At 40.9% G+C, this 17,706-nt stretch overlaps 1 protein-coding gene across 3 annotated transcripts in view; it reads right to left on the bottom strand.

Annotated features, from left to right (window-relative positions):
- LOC109900259 (protein stum homolog) overlaps positions 1 to 17,458 on the bottom strand; it is a 30,656-nt gene extending 13,198 nt beyond the window's left edge. The window contains exons 1-3 of one of the 3 annotated variants that reach the window (XM_031837217.1): positions 17,127 to 17,458; positions 13,879 to 14,100; positions 11,802 to 12,008 (exon numbers count right to left, since the gene is read on the bottom strand). In XM_031837217.1, coding sequence (XP_031693077.1) covers positions 11,851 to 12,008; positions 13,879 to 14,100; positions 17,127 to 17,295 — 549 coding nt within the window. In that variant the 5' untranslated portion in view covers positions 17,296 to 17,458 and the 3' untranslated portion in view covers positions 11,802 to 11,850. Of the gene's footprint in view, positions 1 to 11,801; positions 12,009 to 13,878; positions 14,101 to 17,126 lie in introns of those variants that run through there. The other 2 variants (XM_031837218.1, XM_020495952.2) reach the window with 2 other exon arrangements.
- Between the last annotated feature and the right edge of the window lie 248 nt (positions 17,459 to 17,706).

The following is a 17,706-nucleotide window of genomic DNA, read 5'->3' as shown; positions in this document are numbered from 1 at the left end:
TGGAACCGACCACCCCATGACATCTGGGCCAGCCAGGCACACAACGACATTACTGGGATGCCACAGATATGTCTCATGGGAGACACATTTCTAATGTTACACACTCAGTGCCATTGAATCACCACACAGACAGTCTAAGGACGGACATGTCATAATTAGTACCCGGGCCACTTGCTTGACGGTCAATAACTGTGATCAATAACCATGGATACATGTATCTGTAATTAGACTAAGACAGACTGGGTGTAGCCTCCATCTGGCTCTGGGGAAACAGATACTGAATAGAAAAATGATCAAATAATAACAGTGACTCAGTCAGTGAATGGCCCCAGCAGAGAACAGTGCAGTAGTTCTTTTAACAGGGTCCCGAGCCGCTCCTGTGTCCTCTCCTTTCAGATGTGCCTGATATGAAAGGGATCAGTGGGCCTGGGCTCCACAGCCCTCATTAGGGTCAGTGGAGGATAGTGTGGAGATCAATGTTATGTTGATGCTACGTGGTGCATGCAGTGTGCCATTCCACTGAGAAACTGGAAATCATTACCATACAGATCCCATTACTCTTACTCCAGCTTCTCTAACTCCACACATGGTACAGTGGCATCGGTACAGATGGACCTATTGCCAGCCCAGCAACCCCTCTTGACAATTAGGAGATGAGGAAGAGTTGAAGATTAATGAGGATTGGGAATAAGGGAAGGATTATAACCCAAATTGCTAAATACAGTGGCTTTGCATTTTTCATATTTTGTTGCCTTACAACCTGGAATAAACATGTATTTTTTGGGGGGGTTGTATCATTTGATTTACACAACATGCCACCACTTTGAAGATGTTAAAAAAATAATTGGTGAAACAAACAAGAAATAAGACAAAAAAACTGAAAACTTGAGCGTGCATAACTATTTACCCCCCCAAAGTCATTACTTTGTAGAGCCACCTTTTGCAGCAATTACAGCTGCAAGTCTCTTGGGGTATGTCTCCATAAGCTTGGCACATCTAGCCACTGGGACTTTTGTCCATTCTTCAAGGCAAAACTGCTCCAGCTCCTTCAAGTTGGATGGGTTCTGCTGGTGTAGAGCAATATTTAAGTCATACCACAGATTCTCAATTGGATTGAGGTCTGGGCTTTGACTAGGCCATTCCAAGACATTTAAATGTTTCGCTTAAACCACTCGAGTGTTGCTTTAGCAGTATGCTTATTGTCCTGCTGGAAGGTGAACCTCTGTCCCAGTCTCAAATCTCTGGAAGACTGAAACAGGTTTCCCTCAAGAATTTTCCTTCCACATTTTTGGGGAGTCTCCCACATGCCTTTTGGCGAACCCCAAACGTGTTTGCTCTTCCGTAAAGCCCAGCTCTGTGGAGACAACGGCTTAAAGTGGTCCTATGGACAGATACTCCAATCTCCGCTGTGGAGCTTTGCAACTCCTTCAGGGTTATCTTTGGTCTCTTTGTTGCCTCTCTGATTAATGCCCTCCTTGCCTGGTCCATGAGTTTTGGTGGGCGGCCTTCTCTTGGCAGGTTTGTTGTGGTGACATATTCTTTCCATTTTTTATAACAGATTTAATGGTGCTCCGTAGGATGTTTTATAACCTAACCCTTATCTGTACTTCTCCACAAATTTCTCCCTGACCTGTTTAGTGAGCTCCTTGGTCTTCATGATGCCGCTTGCTTGGTGGTTTCCCTTGCTTAGTGGTGTTGCAGACTCTGGGGCCTTTCAGTACAGGTGTATGTAGACTGAGATCATGTGACACTTACATTGCACACAGGTGGACTTTATTTAACTAATTGTGACTTTTGAAGGTAATTGGTTGCATAGCAAAAGGGGACTCTCAATGAATCCATCCTAATTGAGGTGAAGAGGGGAGTAGGCCTAATAGTTTGCTGATGAAATGTCTTTCTAAAGTAAATTATGTATCATTTTCATCAACATACATTGCACACATTTTTTTAATAATTACACTGTATGTCTTAAAAATATTGTTCTAATGATTACCCTTACAAAAATGAATTTGTTTGTGGAAAATTTGCTGCAAACTAAATAGTGTGCCACAGAATGTTGCCAGAAGTTTGCAAATGTTTGCCACTCGTGGTGAATTTTTGCCAAACCTTAGTCACCCATTTTGTTTTCTGAAAGACAATTCTCTCAAGATTCAATTTGAACTTGTGGCAAACCTGTGGTAACAAGTTCAAACACCAGTAACCACTGATGACTAGTGATGGGCATTCCGGCTCTTTTCAGTGAGCCAACTCTTTTGGCTCCCAAACAGCTCTTTAAAAAATATGTTTTGTATTTTTTCAAGTCAAAGAGTTTGCGATAGTTTGACTACGATTGGTGTTAAAACAATTCTAATTAAATTATTAAATGAAATCATACTCTACCTTAACCGCAATATATTTAAAAATGCATTGGTTTGTTATGAAAAAGAATGCTAATAAACATTTGCATTTAAAGTATAACTTTTTAATGTATATAAACAAAGTGCATATAAATGTAACCATTCAAAACTAATACAATCTGAACAACATAATAATAGAATATTGCACCATATCAAAGAAAAATAAATAACAATGTGCAAAACTGCAGCATCCCACTTAAAACATTACTGGTCCCTTTTCTCTCTCTTCTTTATTGCCATGTTATAACCAGCAGCACACAGCAATGCTGACCATATTTTGCTTTTATGAGAGATTTGCATTCAGAAATGTAAGCTGCCTCACTTTTTTCTCAGTAATTATTTGTCCCGTTTTCGAGAAGACCCTCTCAGAGGGAACAGATGTGGCCACTATGCAGTCTCTCCCTGTCATTACTTTAGTAAAACGTGGGTAGACAGAGGCCTTGTTCTTCCACCAGCTCAAAGGATCTGCAGATATTTGGACCGGACCTCCATTATGGCATCTGCTGAGGGATTCCTTCGTGCTGCATCCCCAGTTGCTCTCTCGTCAAACAGCATCCAAACAGCGGATGTTAGTGGCACTACTGCTGGTGCTTCTGCTCCATCTGATCCCTCTTCTTCCTGTTGCCCTGGTGCCTGAGCCAGCTGACTGCTGGGGCTGTCCCTCCCTGCTGCTGAGGTTATTCTTTGAAGAGCCTCATCAATTGCTCTGGCATCACTGAAGGCTAAGTTCTTAAACCTGGTGTCAAGTGCAGCGAATTCTGATAGCACGTGATTATATTCCATTCTGTGGAACATTCTGTCCATTGATGAACATAGGGTGTCCATCAACTCTGTCACATTTGCTTCTCTCTGGCAGCTGGCTGTGATTTTTCTCTGTATATATCAATGATGTTGCTCTTGCTGCGGGCGATTCCCTGATCCACCTCTACGCAGACGACACCATTCTATATACTTCCAGCCCGTCCTTGGACACTGTGCTATCTAACCTCCAAACCAGCTTCAATGCAATACAACACTCCTTCCGTGGCCTCCAACTGCTCTTAAACGCTAGTAAAACCAAATGCATGCTTTTCAACCGTTCGCTGCCTGCACCCGCACGCCTGACCAGCATCACCACCCTGGATTTTTTTTTAAATAAGAAAATGGTTCCGACCTTGAATATGTGGACATCTATAAGTACCTAGGTGTCTGGCTAGACTGTAAACTCTCCTTCCAGACTCATATCAAACATCTCCAATCGAAAATCAAATCAAGAGTCTGCTTTCTATTCCGCAACAAAGCCTCCTTCACTCACGCTGCCAAACTTACCCTAGTAAAACTGACTATCCTACCGATCCTCGACTTCGGCGATGTCATCTACAAAATTGCTTCCAACACTCTACTCAGCAAACTGGATGCAGTTTATCACAGTGCCATCCGTTTTGTCATGAAAGCACCTTATACCACCCACCACTGCGACTTGTACGCTCTAGTCGGCTGGCCCTCGCTACATATTCGGCGCCAGACCCATTGGCTCCAGGTCATCTACAAGTCCATGCTAGGTAAAGCTCCGCCTTATCTCAGTTCACTGGTCACGATGGCAACACCCATCCGTAGCACGCGCTCCAGCAGGTGTATCGCACTGATCATCAACACCTCATTTGGCCGCCTTTTCGTTCCAGTTCTCTGCTGCCTGTGACTGGAACGAATTGCAAAATTCGCTGAAGTTGGAGACTTATCTCCCTCACCAACTTCAAACATCTGCTATCTGAGCAGCTAACCGATCGCTGCAGCTGTACATAGTCTATCGGTAAATAGCCCACCCATTTTTACCTACCTCATCCCCATACTGTTTTTATTTATTTACTTTTCTGCATCTTTTGCACACCAATATCTCTACCTGTACATGACCATCTGATCATTTATCACTCCAGTGTTAATCGTCAAAATTGTAATTATTCGCCTTCCTCCTCATGCCTTTTGCACACAATGTGTATAGACTCCCCTTTTTTTTCTCTACTGTGTTATTGACTTGTTAATTGTTTACTCCATGTGTAACTCTGTGTTGTCTGTTCACACTGCTATGCTTTATCTTGGCCAGGTCGCAGTTGCAAATGAGAACTTGTTCTCAACTAGCCTACCTGGTTAAATAAAGGTGAAATTTAAAAATATTAAAATATTAAAAATTTGCTGCAGACCCTTATACAGGAGTATCATTTTTGAGGCTGCCACATAGCTGAAAAGAGAGAACAGTAACTTTAGTTCAGGTTTATGTTTGGTCTACTGATACTACATTCTCATCTACTGCTCATATACATATATAATACTGGATTAAATAATGATGTAGTAATAACTGCTTACTGTACCTCTCTCCACTGATCTCCACCGTGACCTGCTCAAAGGTTTCCAGGACTCTGCACACCTCCTCCACCACCTCCCATTCCTCTTGGGCATCAACAGGTGCATTGACAATGGCCATGGTAGAGATGATGGCATCCTTTGACTCAAGAAACCGCTTCAACATAAAACATGTTGAATTCCACCTTGTAGTGCAGTCTTGTTTAGGCCTCAGCTCAGCCATCCCCATCTGGCGTTGTGTAGACTTTAGTTTTTCAGCACCTACTGTTCTTCTGTGGAAATATTCCACCGCTGCTTTCACTTTGTCCACAGTGGGCTTCATCACCTTCAGAGCATCTCTTACAATCAGGTTGATTGTCTGGGCAAGACATGGATGATGGGTCCATTTAAACATTTTCATGGCTTTGGTTATGTTAGCTGCATTGTCGCTAACACAACAGACCACTTTTCCATCTAGTTGCCATTCTCAGGCCCCTCTCAACAGTTCCTCTGTCAAGTTCTCTGAGGTGTGTCTGTCACTGAACTCAAAGCAGTCCAGAAGACAGCTAGACATCGAAAGATCTTCAATGAAGTGACATGTAACCAACATGTAAGAAGTGGTTACCCTTTTTGTCCAGCTGTCAGTGGTAAGGCAAACTGCAGTAGCTTTTTGACCTATATTATTATTATTTATTTTTTTCGTTCTTTGAATTAGTTAATTATATTCATTTAAATCTTTTGATCATTCATATCTTAATTTTTTCATATATTTATAAATAGATTCGGCTCTTCTGATATGCGAGCCAGCTCCCAACGTTCATCTACAAGAGTCAGCTCTTAGAGATCTGTTGGAAATCTGTTGGAAAACGGAAGCCAAGCTATCTAGCTTGCTACCTAACAAAGTTGTCCAGTGAGTGAGTAACTTATTAATTAAGCTTCCCAATCAACTTTAACATTTTATTAGCTAAATGTTGCCTAGTTAGCAATATCATGTTTTATGGGATAGGGTGAAAAACATTTTGTTGATACCAGTTTCAATCTGTCAGTGCCACTGAAATCAAATCAAATGTTATTTATCACATGCGCCAAATACAACAGGTGAAAACATTAACGTGAAATGCTTACTTACAAGCCCTTAACCAACAGTGCAGTTTTAAGAAATAAAAGTTAAGGAAATAATTATTAAATAAATGTAAGTAAAAAAAGTAACACAATAAAATAACAAAAACAAGGCTATATACAGGGGGTACTGGTACCGAGTCAATGTGCGGGGGTACAGGTTAGTCGAGGTAATTGAGGTAGGTAGGGGTAAAGTGACTATGCATAGATAATAAACAGCCAGTAGCAGCAGCGTAAAAAATAAAAAGGGGGTCAATGCAAATAGTCCGGGCAGCCATTTGATTAATTATTCAGCAGTCTTATGGCTTGTGGGTAGAAGCTGTTAAGGAAGCCTTTTGGACCTAGACTTGGTGCTCTGGTACCGCTTGCTGTGCGGTAGCAGAGAGAACAGTCTGTGACTATGGTGGCTGGAGTCTTTGAACATTTCTAGGTCCTTCCTCTGACACCACCTGGTAAAGAGGTCCTGGATGGGAGGAAGCTTGGCCCCGGTGATGTAATGGGCCGTACGCACTACCCTCTGTAGCGCCTTACAGTCAGATGCCGAGCAGTTACGATACCAGGTGGTGATGCAACCCGTCATTATGCTCTTGATGGTGCAGCTGTATAACTTTTTGAGGATCTGGGGACCAATACCAAATCTTTTCGGTCTCCTGAGGGGGAATAGGCATTATTGTGCCCTCTTCACGACTGTACTGGTGTGTTTGGACCATGATAGTTTGTTGGTAATGTGGACACCAAGGAACTTGAAGCTCCTTTGCCCACGATCAGCTCCTTTGTCTTGCTTATGCTGAGGGAGAGGTTGCTGTACTGGCAGTCTCTGACCTCCACCCTATAGGCTGTCTCATCGTTGTCGGTGATCAGCACTGTTGTGTCGTCAGCAAACTTAATGATAGTGTTGGAGTCGTGCTTGGCCACGCAGTTGTGGGTGAACAGGGAGTACAGGAGGGGACTAAGCATGCACCCCTCAGGGGACCCTGTGTTGAGGATCAGCATAGCAGATGTGTTGTTGCCTATGGCAGTGTGGAAATGGCAGTGTGGAGTGTAATTGAGATTCCGTCATCTGTCGATCTGTTGGGGCGGTATTAGAATGGGTCTAGGGTTTCTGGGATAATGGTGTTGATGTGAGCTATGACCAGGGTCATGGCTACAGACGTGAGTACTACGGGGCAGTAGTCATTTAGGCATGTTACCTTGGTGTTCTTGGACACAGGGACTATGGTGGTCTGCTTGAAATATGTAGGTATTACAGACTCAGTCAGGGAGAGGTTGAAAATGTCAGTGAAGACACTTGCCAGCTGGTCCGCTCATGTTCTGAGTGCATGTCCATTCTGTGAGTACACTTACTAGCTACCTATCATATTTTTGCACAATTTGCACAATTTTTGGCTAATTAATGATTTCCCTTCAAATCTTATTTTCTTAGGTGAATACATTGCTGTCTTTATACCAATACACATGTCGATATGCTACTGTCACAGTTCAGTAGCCTGTTAGCTAGCAGAGCAGCAATAAAATGAGCTGATTTAAAAAAAACTTCCCTTCTGCAGTACCCTTTCCCTACCTGTGGTGTTGTTAAAGGCTGGGAGGAGGATGCATCAACATCCTGGAAATATGTTTGTGGTGTAATCACTCATAACACTTTTGTGTGATACATTTGTGTATTCTCTTCAAGATTGAGAAGGTAAGCAAATGCATGTATTCTCAAATGTAGCCCATACATTCATTCTTTGTAACAATTAGATCTTTAATTTCTTTAAACTAATAGCAGCTAGCTCATCTTGATCATGTTGTTCCTTCTCTCATTCTAGAAGCAATCAGTTACAAGGCAAAAATACAGATTGAGTCCTTCAATCAAACTGAGGACAGAGAAATGTGTCTGGCAGACTGAAAACTGAACGGTAAGTAAGTAATTTTATAGTCATTCATGTTAAATAGATTGTCCTGTCATAATTAGGTAGCTAGCTAATGTAGCTAGCTAAGTATGTCATTTAGAAATGTGGGTGAAACTATTCCTTAAAATGTCCCCCTTAGTGGTTGAGCCTAGCATTTAAGAGCGTTGGGCCAGTAACCGAAAGGTTGCTGGTTCAAATCCCTGCGGCAGTAAGGTGGAAGAATCTGCTGTTCTGCCCCTTGAGCAAGGCAGTTAACCCCCAACAACAACAACAACTGCTCCCCGGGTGCCAAAGATGTGGATGTCGATTAAGGCAGCCAACCCCCATCTCTCTTATTCAGAGGGGTTGGGTTAAATGCGGAAGACACGTTTCGGTTAAATGCATTCAGTTGTACAACTGACTGGGTACCCCCTTTCTCTTTTGCAGCGGAGGAGTTAGACCAGGAAACCACAGGAGGTTGGTGGGACCTTAATTGGGGAGGATGGGTTCATGGTGATGGCTGGAGTGGAAGAATATGAAAGACTTACACACAGTGAGTATTCTGTAAATGCCACCTTTTTCTTATACACGAGGGAAGGTCCTCGGGACACACGTGGATAGGACTGTGGACACACCAAGCGACACATAAAGCTTTAGCCGGGTCTTGCCAGGTACATGTTGAAAGCATTGTTGTCTATTTTGTCTATTTTCTGATTGTTAAAAGGAATTGTTAATTGATTGAATACTTTGTGCTCGAGGACAGCCCAGATGACTGAGTTGTTGAAGAACAACCTTTTGCTTACAAACAAAGTTGCAGATTACATGAAGTAGACTGCGATCCAGTGGGCTCAGAGGACAAGACAGAATGGGACCAAGACAGTCGAAATAGTTTGAGAGGATTTGCGTCTGCTGGATACACCAGGCATGGTGGGTTTAATTGTTTACAAAAGCATTAGACTTGAATATGATTCTGTTTGCTGTGATTTACTAGCCTGGCTGAGGCGACCCAGGGGTCTCAGCGCAGGGAGAGGAGGCTGTTTTTTTAAAGCGCTCATAAATTGTGCGACAGGGTTTGGGTTTTTTCCTTAGGTTGAGACCTCCCATTGTTTGGATTTGAATATCCAACCATTGTAATACAAGGGGGCGGCGTTCGGGTTTGAGTGTGGCTGTACGTGCGGGTGTTTGAGTGAGAAAGACACAGAGGAGAGTCAACCAGTAAAAGCACAGCCCCCTTCATTATTGTCGCATTGAGCTGAAAATATCAAAGAGCCATTCCAGACTGAAGTCAGGAGGACTTTGAAAGTTAGAAAGACTAATGATGACCTGCAATGAAAAAGTAATTGCTTCGATGCCTCGGGGAAACTCACTAAGAACTGGATCGCTGTCTTCAAGGACAAAAAAATATTGCACTTCTCTTTGAAGTGCAGGCATAGTTAGAAATGACCCTCCTGGTGGTGCCTCAGATACTCATTAATGTTTTGCCTGAAACAATCAAGTTATTCACTAACCATTCTTCTCTCCATATACACAAGGTGACATCGCTTTAAGACTTGATGGAAGGAGCAAGTGCTGTAAGTCTGGCAGAAAGACCCACCTTCGAAGAGACCAGAACGTCCTTCATTGACTTGCGGCCTGGACGTTTAAATAGTGGATAGGCATAGGGAGATAGATGGTGAAATTAGATGATAGCATTTGTAAACCTTGAATGAAAGGAACAGCATTCCAAAATTGGTTAAACGCACACTCCAAGACATTGTTATGTAATTGAACCTATGAGCCTAAGCCCCCAATGAATGGAAGATGTAGGCATCAAACAGGGATTGGGTGTTTATATTGATGTTGAAGTGTAAATAGTTATTTAGTATACAAAAATAAATGGTGTGAGATGGCATTGTCAGTGTGTCTCCAAGCTTTGCACAAGTTCTCATATTCTAAAATCAAATGATTTCTATCTAACAGGATGGGACCAACATGGTTTATTAACTGCACCAGGCAGAGGTGACCAGATCCTACCCATTTGTGTTAGCTCTTGGGGACAATTGTCTCTGCTCACGTGTTTACAGTCATTAGTGGACAGGCATTGGAGCATGGTACATTGCTTGGGGTGTTTCAAGTCCTATGATGTGTTGGATATCAACTTTTATACAGACCACAGTATATCAGGAACAGAATCCCCCGCAGTTAGACTGTTGAAAGCAGGGGTGGAAGTACGGTCCGGCGTCCAGTAAAATAAATATTGGGGGTATACTGTACCGGTAAAACATGAGCCTATCACAATGAATACAACATGCCCAAAAAACTTAAGGCTATTAGGCCATTATTTATTATTAATGCATGTCAGCCACATGAAACATTAGGGAATTGACTGGAAACTGGGTGGTATACGCTTCAAATTGAGTTGTGGTTTGAGGAGAACACTTACATTTTGTCAAGGCAGAGATGAGTGGCAGAGATGCTCTCGACAAGGCAGAGATGAGTGGCCGAGACCGAGGCGCACGTGGATAACAGTGGACGCATCAATTCAGGCTACATGTGTAGGCCTAATAACAACAGCAGAACTACAACATTACACTACAAGTAAGTGTTTTGTAACAGATGTCAATTTCCATTCATCAAATTGCAGGTGCACAGTTCACTGAGGTTTGGAAGCTGAAATGATTTTGTGAGTGAACGAATGTGCTCGAGTAGCCTGCAGGAGCGCCTTTGTTTTACAATCAGATGAAAACATCATGACTGGTTGTGTTAATGCCACATTAAAAGGCAGAGGCGCCGTCTCCATAAGGCTATGGGAAGCTAAGGTTTCCCTAAAATAAATTGAATTGCAAAAATTATATAGCCTAATTAGCTTACTCCTGTCTATACAGAAATAAATACAATCATTCAAAATAGGCTACTACACCAGAAAGCATGATTTGGCCACAGAGCATCATTAGCCTCTTTAAAAAAGTTGTGGATTGTTTTAAATCCCATAGCCTACAGTCAGATGGCCAGTGGCGGTTCTCGCTTGTATGGCTCCCTGTGCGAACCCCTCCCCCCCCCCCACCAAAATAAAAAGCACCATTCTGCACTAACTGTAATTTTTATTCAGACATTTGCAACAACACAAAAATAATCATAACGAAACAGAATGTAGTATATAAATACAAATAAAAGTTAGAATCAAATTATTACACTATTTCCCTATTGCTAACAAAAAACACTAATAAAACTAAATTGCACGAATCCTATATCACACACATACACAACTAGAATACACTTATAAAGAAGAGAACCTGTGTATTGCACTTCAAACAAGAAACACAAACTAAATTGCACAACTGCCATCTAAACCCTGACATTTCTTGCCTTCCTTGATGCAAAGTCATCAATTACATCATCATAAGAAATCTGCCCAGCAATTGCATGGTTAATACTAATGACAGCAAGGCCACTAAGGCATTCCTGTGACATGGTGGACCTCAGGTAGAATTTGATGAGCTTTGAAAAGCTCCTCTCTGCTTCAGCTATGGTCACTGGAAGAGTAAGACAAATTCTGAGAGCAGTCCACAAATTTGGATACATTTCTAAAAGATCCCTTTCATGTATAAATATCAGCAGCTCGAGCAGGGTTATGGTCTTCGATGGCAAGTAGTGGTGCAACGGATCACAAAACTCATAGTTCGGATCGGATCACGGTTTTGAGTCACGGATCGGATATTTCTTCCAGATCAGAAAAAGAGGGAGACAAATAACTTTGCTTTCCATTTATTACTTAAATAACACTTAAAAACAAGGAACTTTTCAATGTTTAAATAAAATCATAAAATATCCAATACTCAATTGTTAAATTATAGCCAATGTAAACTGAGTTTTTTGGATATAAATCTGAACTTTATCGAACAAAACATACGTGTAGTGTGTAACAAAGTCCTATGAGTGTCATCTGATGAAGATCAAAGGTTAGTGATTCATTTTATCTTTATTTCTGCTTTTTGTGACTGCTCTCTTTGGCTAGATAAATGGCTGTGTTTTTCTGTGACTAGGTGCTGAACCTAACAATCGTTTGGTGTGCTTTCGTCGTAAAGCCTTTTTGAAATCTGACACTGTGGCTGGATTTACAACAAGTTTATCTTTAAAATGGTGTAAAATATTTGTATGTTTGAGGAATTTTAATTATGGGAAGTTTTAGGTGGTACCTCACTTGGTCCTCTGAAAACTAGTTGTGTCAGAATTCTGTCAGTCAGAACTGAAGGCCTGTCAGCAGGGTCTGTAGACAGTGATTCATCCTCAGCAGCAGAATTTGGTGGGGATGCTGCTACAGGCATTTCTAATGGAGAGCACATGGGTATTAGTTTACACACGTTATTCACATTATTTGTAGTGGTGGAATATCCCACATACAGTGGGGCAAAAAAGTATTTAGTCAGCCACCAATTGTGCAAGTTCTCCCACTTAAAAAGATGAGGCCTGTAATTTATCATAGGTACACTTCAACTATGACAGACAAAATGAGAGAAAAAAAATCCAGAAAATCACATTGTAGGATTTTTTATGAATTTATTTGTAAATTATTGTGGAAAATAAGTATTTGGTCACCTACAAACAAGCAAGATTTCTGGCTCTCACAGACCTGTAACTTCTTCTTTAAGAGGCTCCTCTGTCCTCCACCTGCATTAATGGCACCTGTTTGAACTTGTTATCAGTATAAAAGACACCTGTCCACAACCTCAAACAGTCACACTCCAAACTCCACTATGGCCAAGACCAAAGAGCTGTCAAAGGACACCAGAAACAAAATTGTAGACATGCACCAGTCTTGCAGATTCAGTCTTCCCATAGGTAAGCAGCTTGGTTTGAAGAAATCAACTGTGGGAGCAATTATTAGGAAATGGAAGACATACAAGACCACTGATAATCTCCCTCGATCTGGGGCTCCACGCAAGATCTCACCCCGTGGGGTCAAAAGGTTCACAAGAACAGTGGGCAAAAATCCCAAAACCAGAAGGGGGGACCTAGTGAATGACCTGCAGAGAGCTGGGACCAAATTAACAAAGCCTACCATCAGTAACACACTACGCCGCCAGGGACTCAAATCCTGCAGTGCCAGACGTGTCCCCCTGCTTAAGCCAGTACATGTCCAGGCCCGTCTGAAGTTTGCTAGAGAGCATTTGGATGATCCAGTAGAAAAATTGGGAGAATGTCATATGGTCAGATGAAACCAAAATATAACTTTTTGGTAAAAACTAAACTCGTCGTGTTTGGAGGACAAAGAATGCTGAGTTGCATCCAAAGAACACCATACCTACTGTGAGGCATGGGGGTGGAAACATTATGCTTTGGGGCTGTTTTTCTGCAAAGGGACCAGGACGACTGATCCATGTAAAGGAAAGAATGAATGGGGCCATGTATCGTGAGATTTTGAGTGAAAACCTCCTTCCATCCGCAAGGGCGTTGAAGATGAAACGTGGCTGGGTCTTTCAGCATGACAATGATCCCAAACACACCGCCCGGGCAACAAAGGAATGGCTTCGTAAGAAGCATTTCAAGGTCTTGGAGTGGCCTAGCCAGTCTCCAGATCTCAACCCCATAGAAAATCTTTGGAAGGAGTTGAAAGTCTGTGTTGCCCAGCAACAGCCCCAAAACATCACTGCTCTAGAGGAGATCTGCATGGAGGAATGGGCCAAAATACCAGCAAGTGTGTGAAAACCTTGTGAAGACTGACAGAAAACATTTGACCTCTGTCTTGCCAACAAAGGGTATATAACAAATCAAATCAAATGTATTTGTCACATACACATGATTAGCAGATGTTAATGCGAGTGTAGCGAAATGCAAAGTATTGAGATAAACTTTTGTTATTGACCAAATACTTATTTTCCACCATAATTTGCAAATAAATTCATAAAAAAATCCTACAATGTGATTTTCTGGATTTTTTTCCCTCATTTTGTCTGTCATAGTTGAAGTGTACCTATGATGAAAATTACAGGCCTCTCTCATCTTTTTAAGTGGGAGAACTTGCACAATTGGTGGCTGACTAAATACTTTTTTGCCCCACTGTACATAATAAAATTATCATTGTTACCTACAAAATGGAAACGTACAACTTTGCAAAAGGGAGAAAAAAAATTATATAGGGATATACACGTGTGTGTACCCACACACACACACACACACACACACGCGCACAAACACACCTGAAGAATCCTGCTGGGGAGAAGTGGAAGTGAATGGGTCTTCATCCTCATCCTCAGGCTCAGACAACATTTGTGAAGACACCTGTGTGGCTGAGGAGGTGGATGGTTCCTCGTCCTGAGGCTCCGAGATCATTTCTGAAGAGGCCTGTGTGGCTGAGGAGGTAGATGGCTTCTCATCCTGGCCAGTGCCAGAGGGTGCTCCAAAATATTTCAGAAGTGCCCCTGAATTTGCATTGGAATACAGTATATGAGTGACACCCTAAATCCATTTGTTGCACAATTAAATATACATGTCATTATGCACAATTTATCAAACTTTCAGAATAGGAACCAAATGAACCATACAACATCCTTGGCCAATTCTATGCATAAGACACCCCAAAAGACGCAATATATCACAAAATATACAAGATATCAGCATAATATATACGTCTTAAGATGGCCTACAGCATTGGAAATTCCCCTTACTGAGCTCAGGACCTAGTCAAAACAATACAATGTGCATATTCACCTTTATGATGTCACCTCAATGAAAGTGAACCAAATCAATGGTGTGCTAGTTAGGTTGTAATCGTTTTGCTGCAGGTTACACACATCATCATGATGAAACTGTGTGAAATTACATCCAATGTTATGTAAGCTCGTTGGACAGAAAATTGAATATTGTCGCCCTATGTGTAATAGCATAGCAAGCAACATAGACTAACAAACATAAGTATTATACTAGCCTACTTCATTACATGCATAATATTATACTCATAAAGAGATGACATAGCTGCATACCTTTTATCTTTTGAGTGTTTCTCCTCTTCTTTGCTCTTTTTCATAAACTGGGCACCTGATGGCTTAGACCTCTTCTTATCCATTTGTGTTGATTTGGCACTTGAGCATCAGTACATTACCCATCCCCCAACACTATCAACCAAAGAGTCAAAACTAAACCAATTCACCTTGGTGTGCAGACTGGTATTATATTATTTTTAACGATTTCCGACAAACCAGAAAAAAAATAACAATATGCCTGTGAAACTATATATTCACAGTATTATGAATGAATTGTGGTTTATTTGGTAGCATTTCGTAGTGTGACTAACTCAATGAATGGATGAGCCATGAGTGTCTCTCTGATTCAGAGGGGTTGGATTAAATGCAGAATGCATTCAGTTGTGCAACTGACTAGGTATCCCCTTTGTTTTAATATCTTTAAACATGTGTATGATTAACATATATAATGACATTTTTTGTTCAAGCTGGACTGAAGCACATTCCTCTACCCTTTCATCCTATCACAAATATTTATTTTAAATAGAAATGCTACATTTTGGAAATGAAAGTGAAAAGTGCTTTATAAGTAATGACAGTCATTAGTCCATGTCCTTAGTAGAGTGACCTTCAAACGTAATATTTTACACTTGTTAACTGTGTTTTGACTCTAGCCAAATATAGAACATTATGTGTGCTGTCACCTAACATACTGTAGCTGAAGTGTGTCAGTGAATGTGAATATCTATGGATTTGCTCTGGCACAATCTGATAGACAGATCTGTGTTGATACCACTTAGGACAGTGTAACACACACACATGCTTTGTTTTATCAGATTGCAATCTGAGTGTGCACATCAAGTTCAGCTGTTTGGACTGTTTTGTTCATGAAATAATATACATACATTAAGATTTCATAAGATATGATTGATTGTTATCTTATGAAATAACACATACTTAGACAATAGGGCTTTGTTTCAATGTGCTATTTAAAAAATATATATATTATTGTACATTGTGGACAATTCTCTGATGTGATGTATTTTCTGAAATGCAGGCAAAACAAATTAATTAATCAACACTGTACCTTGATTGTGTGTAGGAAAGGGAGGGGCTGGGATGGTAGGGAAACAAAAATGTTTAAGCAAAATTAATTGCTTTCAGTGTCCTGATTTAGTTTGTTTTATGTTTTCTGATTGTTTCAATGCATGCATTCAACAAGCGTTGGACAAAGGACTTCCACAGGGCTGCCATCACCAAGGTCAACTAAAAAGGCAATAGTTCTGAACTGGGTTTGTTTTTGTTTTTACTTCATAACATTGTCAATTATCTTTTAAACTTCCAATGGTTGAAATCTATTGCTCAGTTATCACTTGGCTCATGTAAATAATTATGTAGTTGCCCCTTTAAACATCCTAAGGTCAACATCCCCAAAGTTTTCCCATTTCTCTCATGTAAATGTTGAAGCTACATAAAAACATTAACTAAACAATTTATTTGAGAAATATCCAGTCTTTGCTCTTTTCTTCATTACCATGCTGATGATTATTGTACAAATGTTCAGTATATTTACCACATTTAATATTTCAGTTTTTTTTCTCAGAGAACTAAGTTATGTGATTTGGTTAATGTAGATAAACCATTTCAATGTTGTTAACACACAGTAACCAAAACCGGATCTAATTAGCATATTCATACGGAGTTTGGAGCAAATCTGCTAAATGTTCTCCACAAGTTTCCCAGAATTGTTTGCCAGTAGTTCGCAAGTTACAACAGATTGCCACAAAAGCTCATTTAAAATGTGAAAATATGAGTATGCAGCAAATTTGTGACAAACTGGCCAAAGGTTTGCCACAACTGTTGCCATAAGCCTGCCTTTTTGGGGGTTTGTATCACTAATGTGTATTTTGCTTTGTTTAAAGCTATAACCTCTCTTGCATCACTGACAAAGGAGGGAACATCTCACCAGAGGACTGGTTCGCACCATGCTGTCCAAACTCCCGAGGTTGTAAACTTTACCAAAAGAGACACTTCTATCAGTTTTACTGTCTCGTTTTCTAAAAATGTTTAGGCAACTCCTAGAGCAAACATTACAACAACACCACATGCATCAGGGGTGTAATCATTACGCCGATTATGTTGCTACAAAACGTTTTGCAACAGAAATCGTTAACTCCAAACGGAAAACGCAAACGAGAGTTTCTATTGGACAAATTCAAAATAATCCCTCCCCGTTTCGTTCCATTTGCGCTGTTTGCATCCATTTGGTTCTTAAACGGAAAACGGTTTCCGTGATGAATACACCCCAGGCGAGCGTAATGGTAAAATACAGTGATAATAAAAACGAAGTTCTGATGACAACAAAACAAAAATTATGCAAGTATCACATTCTAAACAGTGCCATATATGCCCACTGTACGTTTTCGACAGTGTTACTACAACACATGATGTGATTAAAAAGTAGCAACATCAAAGTGTAAACTCACCTAAACCAGGTACAAATGTGTTGAGAAATAGGCATAATACAGCTACTGGGAATGGCATGTATGGAATAGCTGCACGCAAAGGTCCTTTCTTCTCTCTTACTTGGACCACAACTCCACTGGTCGAAGAAGTAACTCCCTTCTCATTCATTTCGGTGTCTTTTTGGTCCATGTTGAGCGTAAACAGGCAAAGTGTGAAATATGTATTACTGTTGATTCTCTATCTGTCAAAGACTCCCTTCCGCAACACAGGATGAGCACACCTCTCCAAAAATGACCAACTGCATGAAGTGAACTGTGTGCACGTAAGCGGCGCGCAAGCACTTATGATGGGTAGTTCGCAAACGAAAGGTTCTTTTTAAACGGCTCTTTTTGTTGGGAAACGAATCGCATCCGTGAAAGAGCCGTTCATTTGACTCACTGATTTGCGTACTGCTACTGCTGCCTTTTGAGCGCGAGACATTACATGTATATATTATAAAAAACATTATCTGAAGATGGTAAATCCTCACTGCAGGAGCAAAAGGTAGTGTTTCTGCAAGCGATTTCATTTCGTCATGTACATTTTTTTTATTTTAACTCA

This window comes from Oncorhynchus kisutch, linkage group LG12 (genome assembly GCF_002021735.2).
Source record: "Oncorhynchus kisutch isolate 150728-3 linkage group LG12, Okis_V2, whole genome shotgun sequence".
Lineage (NCBI taxonomy): Eukaryota > Metazoa > Chordata > Actinopteri > Salmoniformes > Salmonidae > Oncorhynchus > Oncorhynchus kisutch.
Note: the sequence above shows the minus strand (reverse complement) of the source record. Positions and strands in the feature narration are given on the sequence as shown.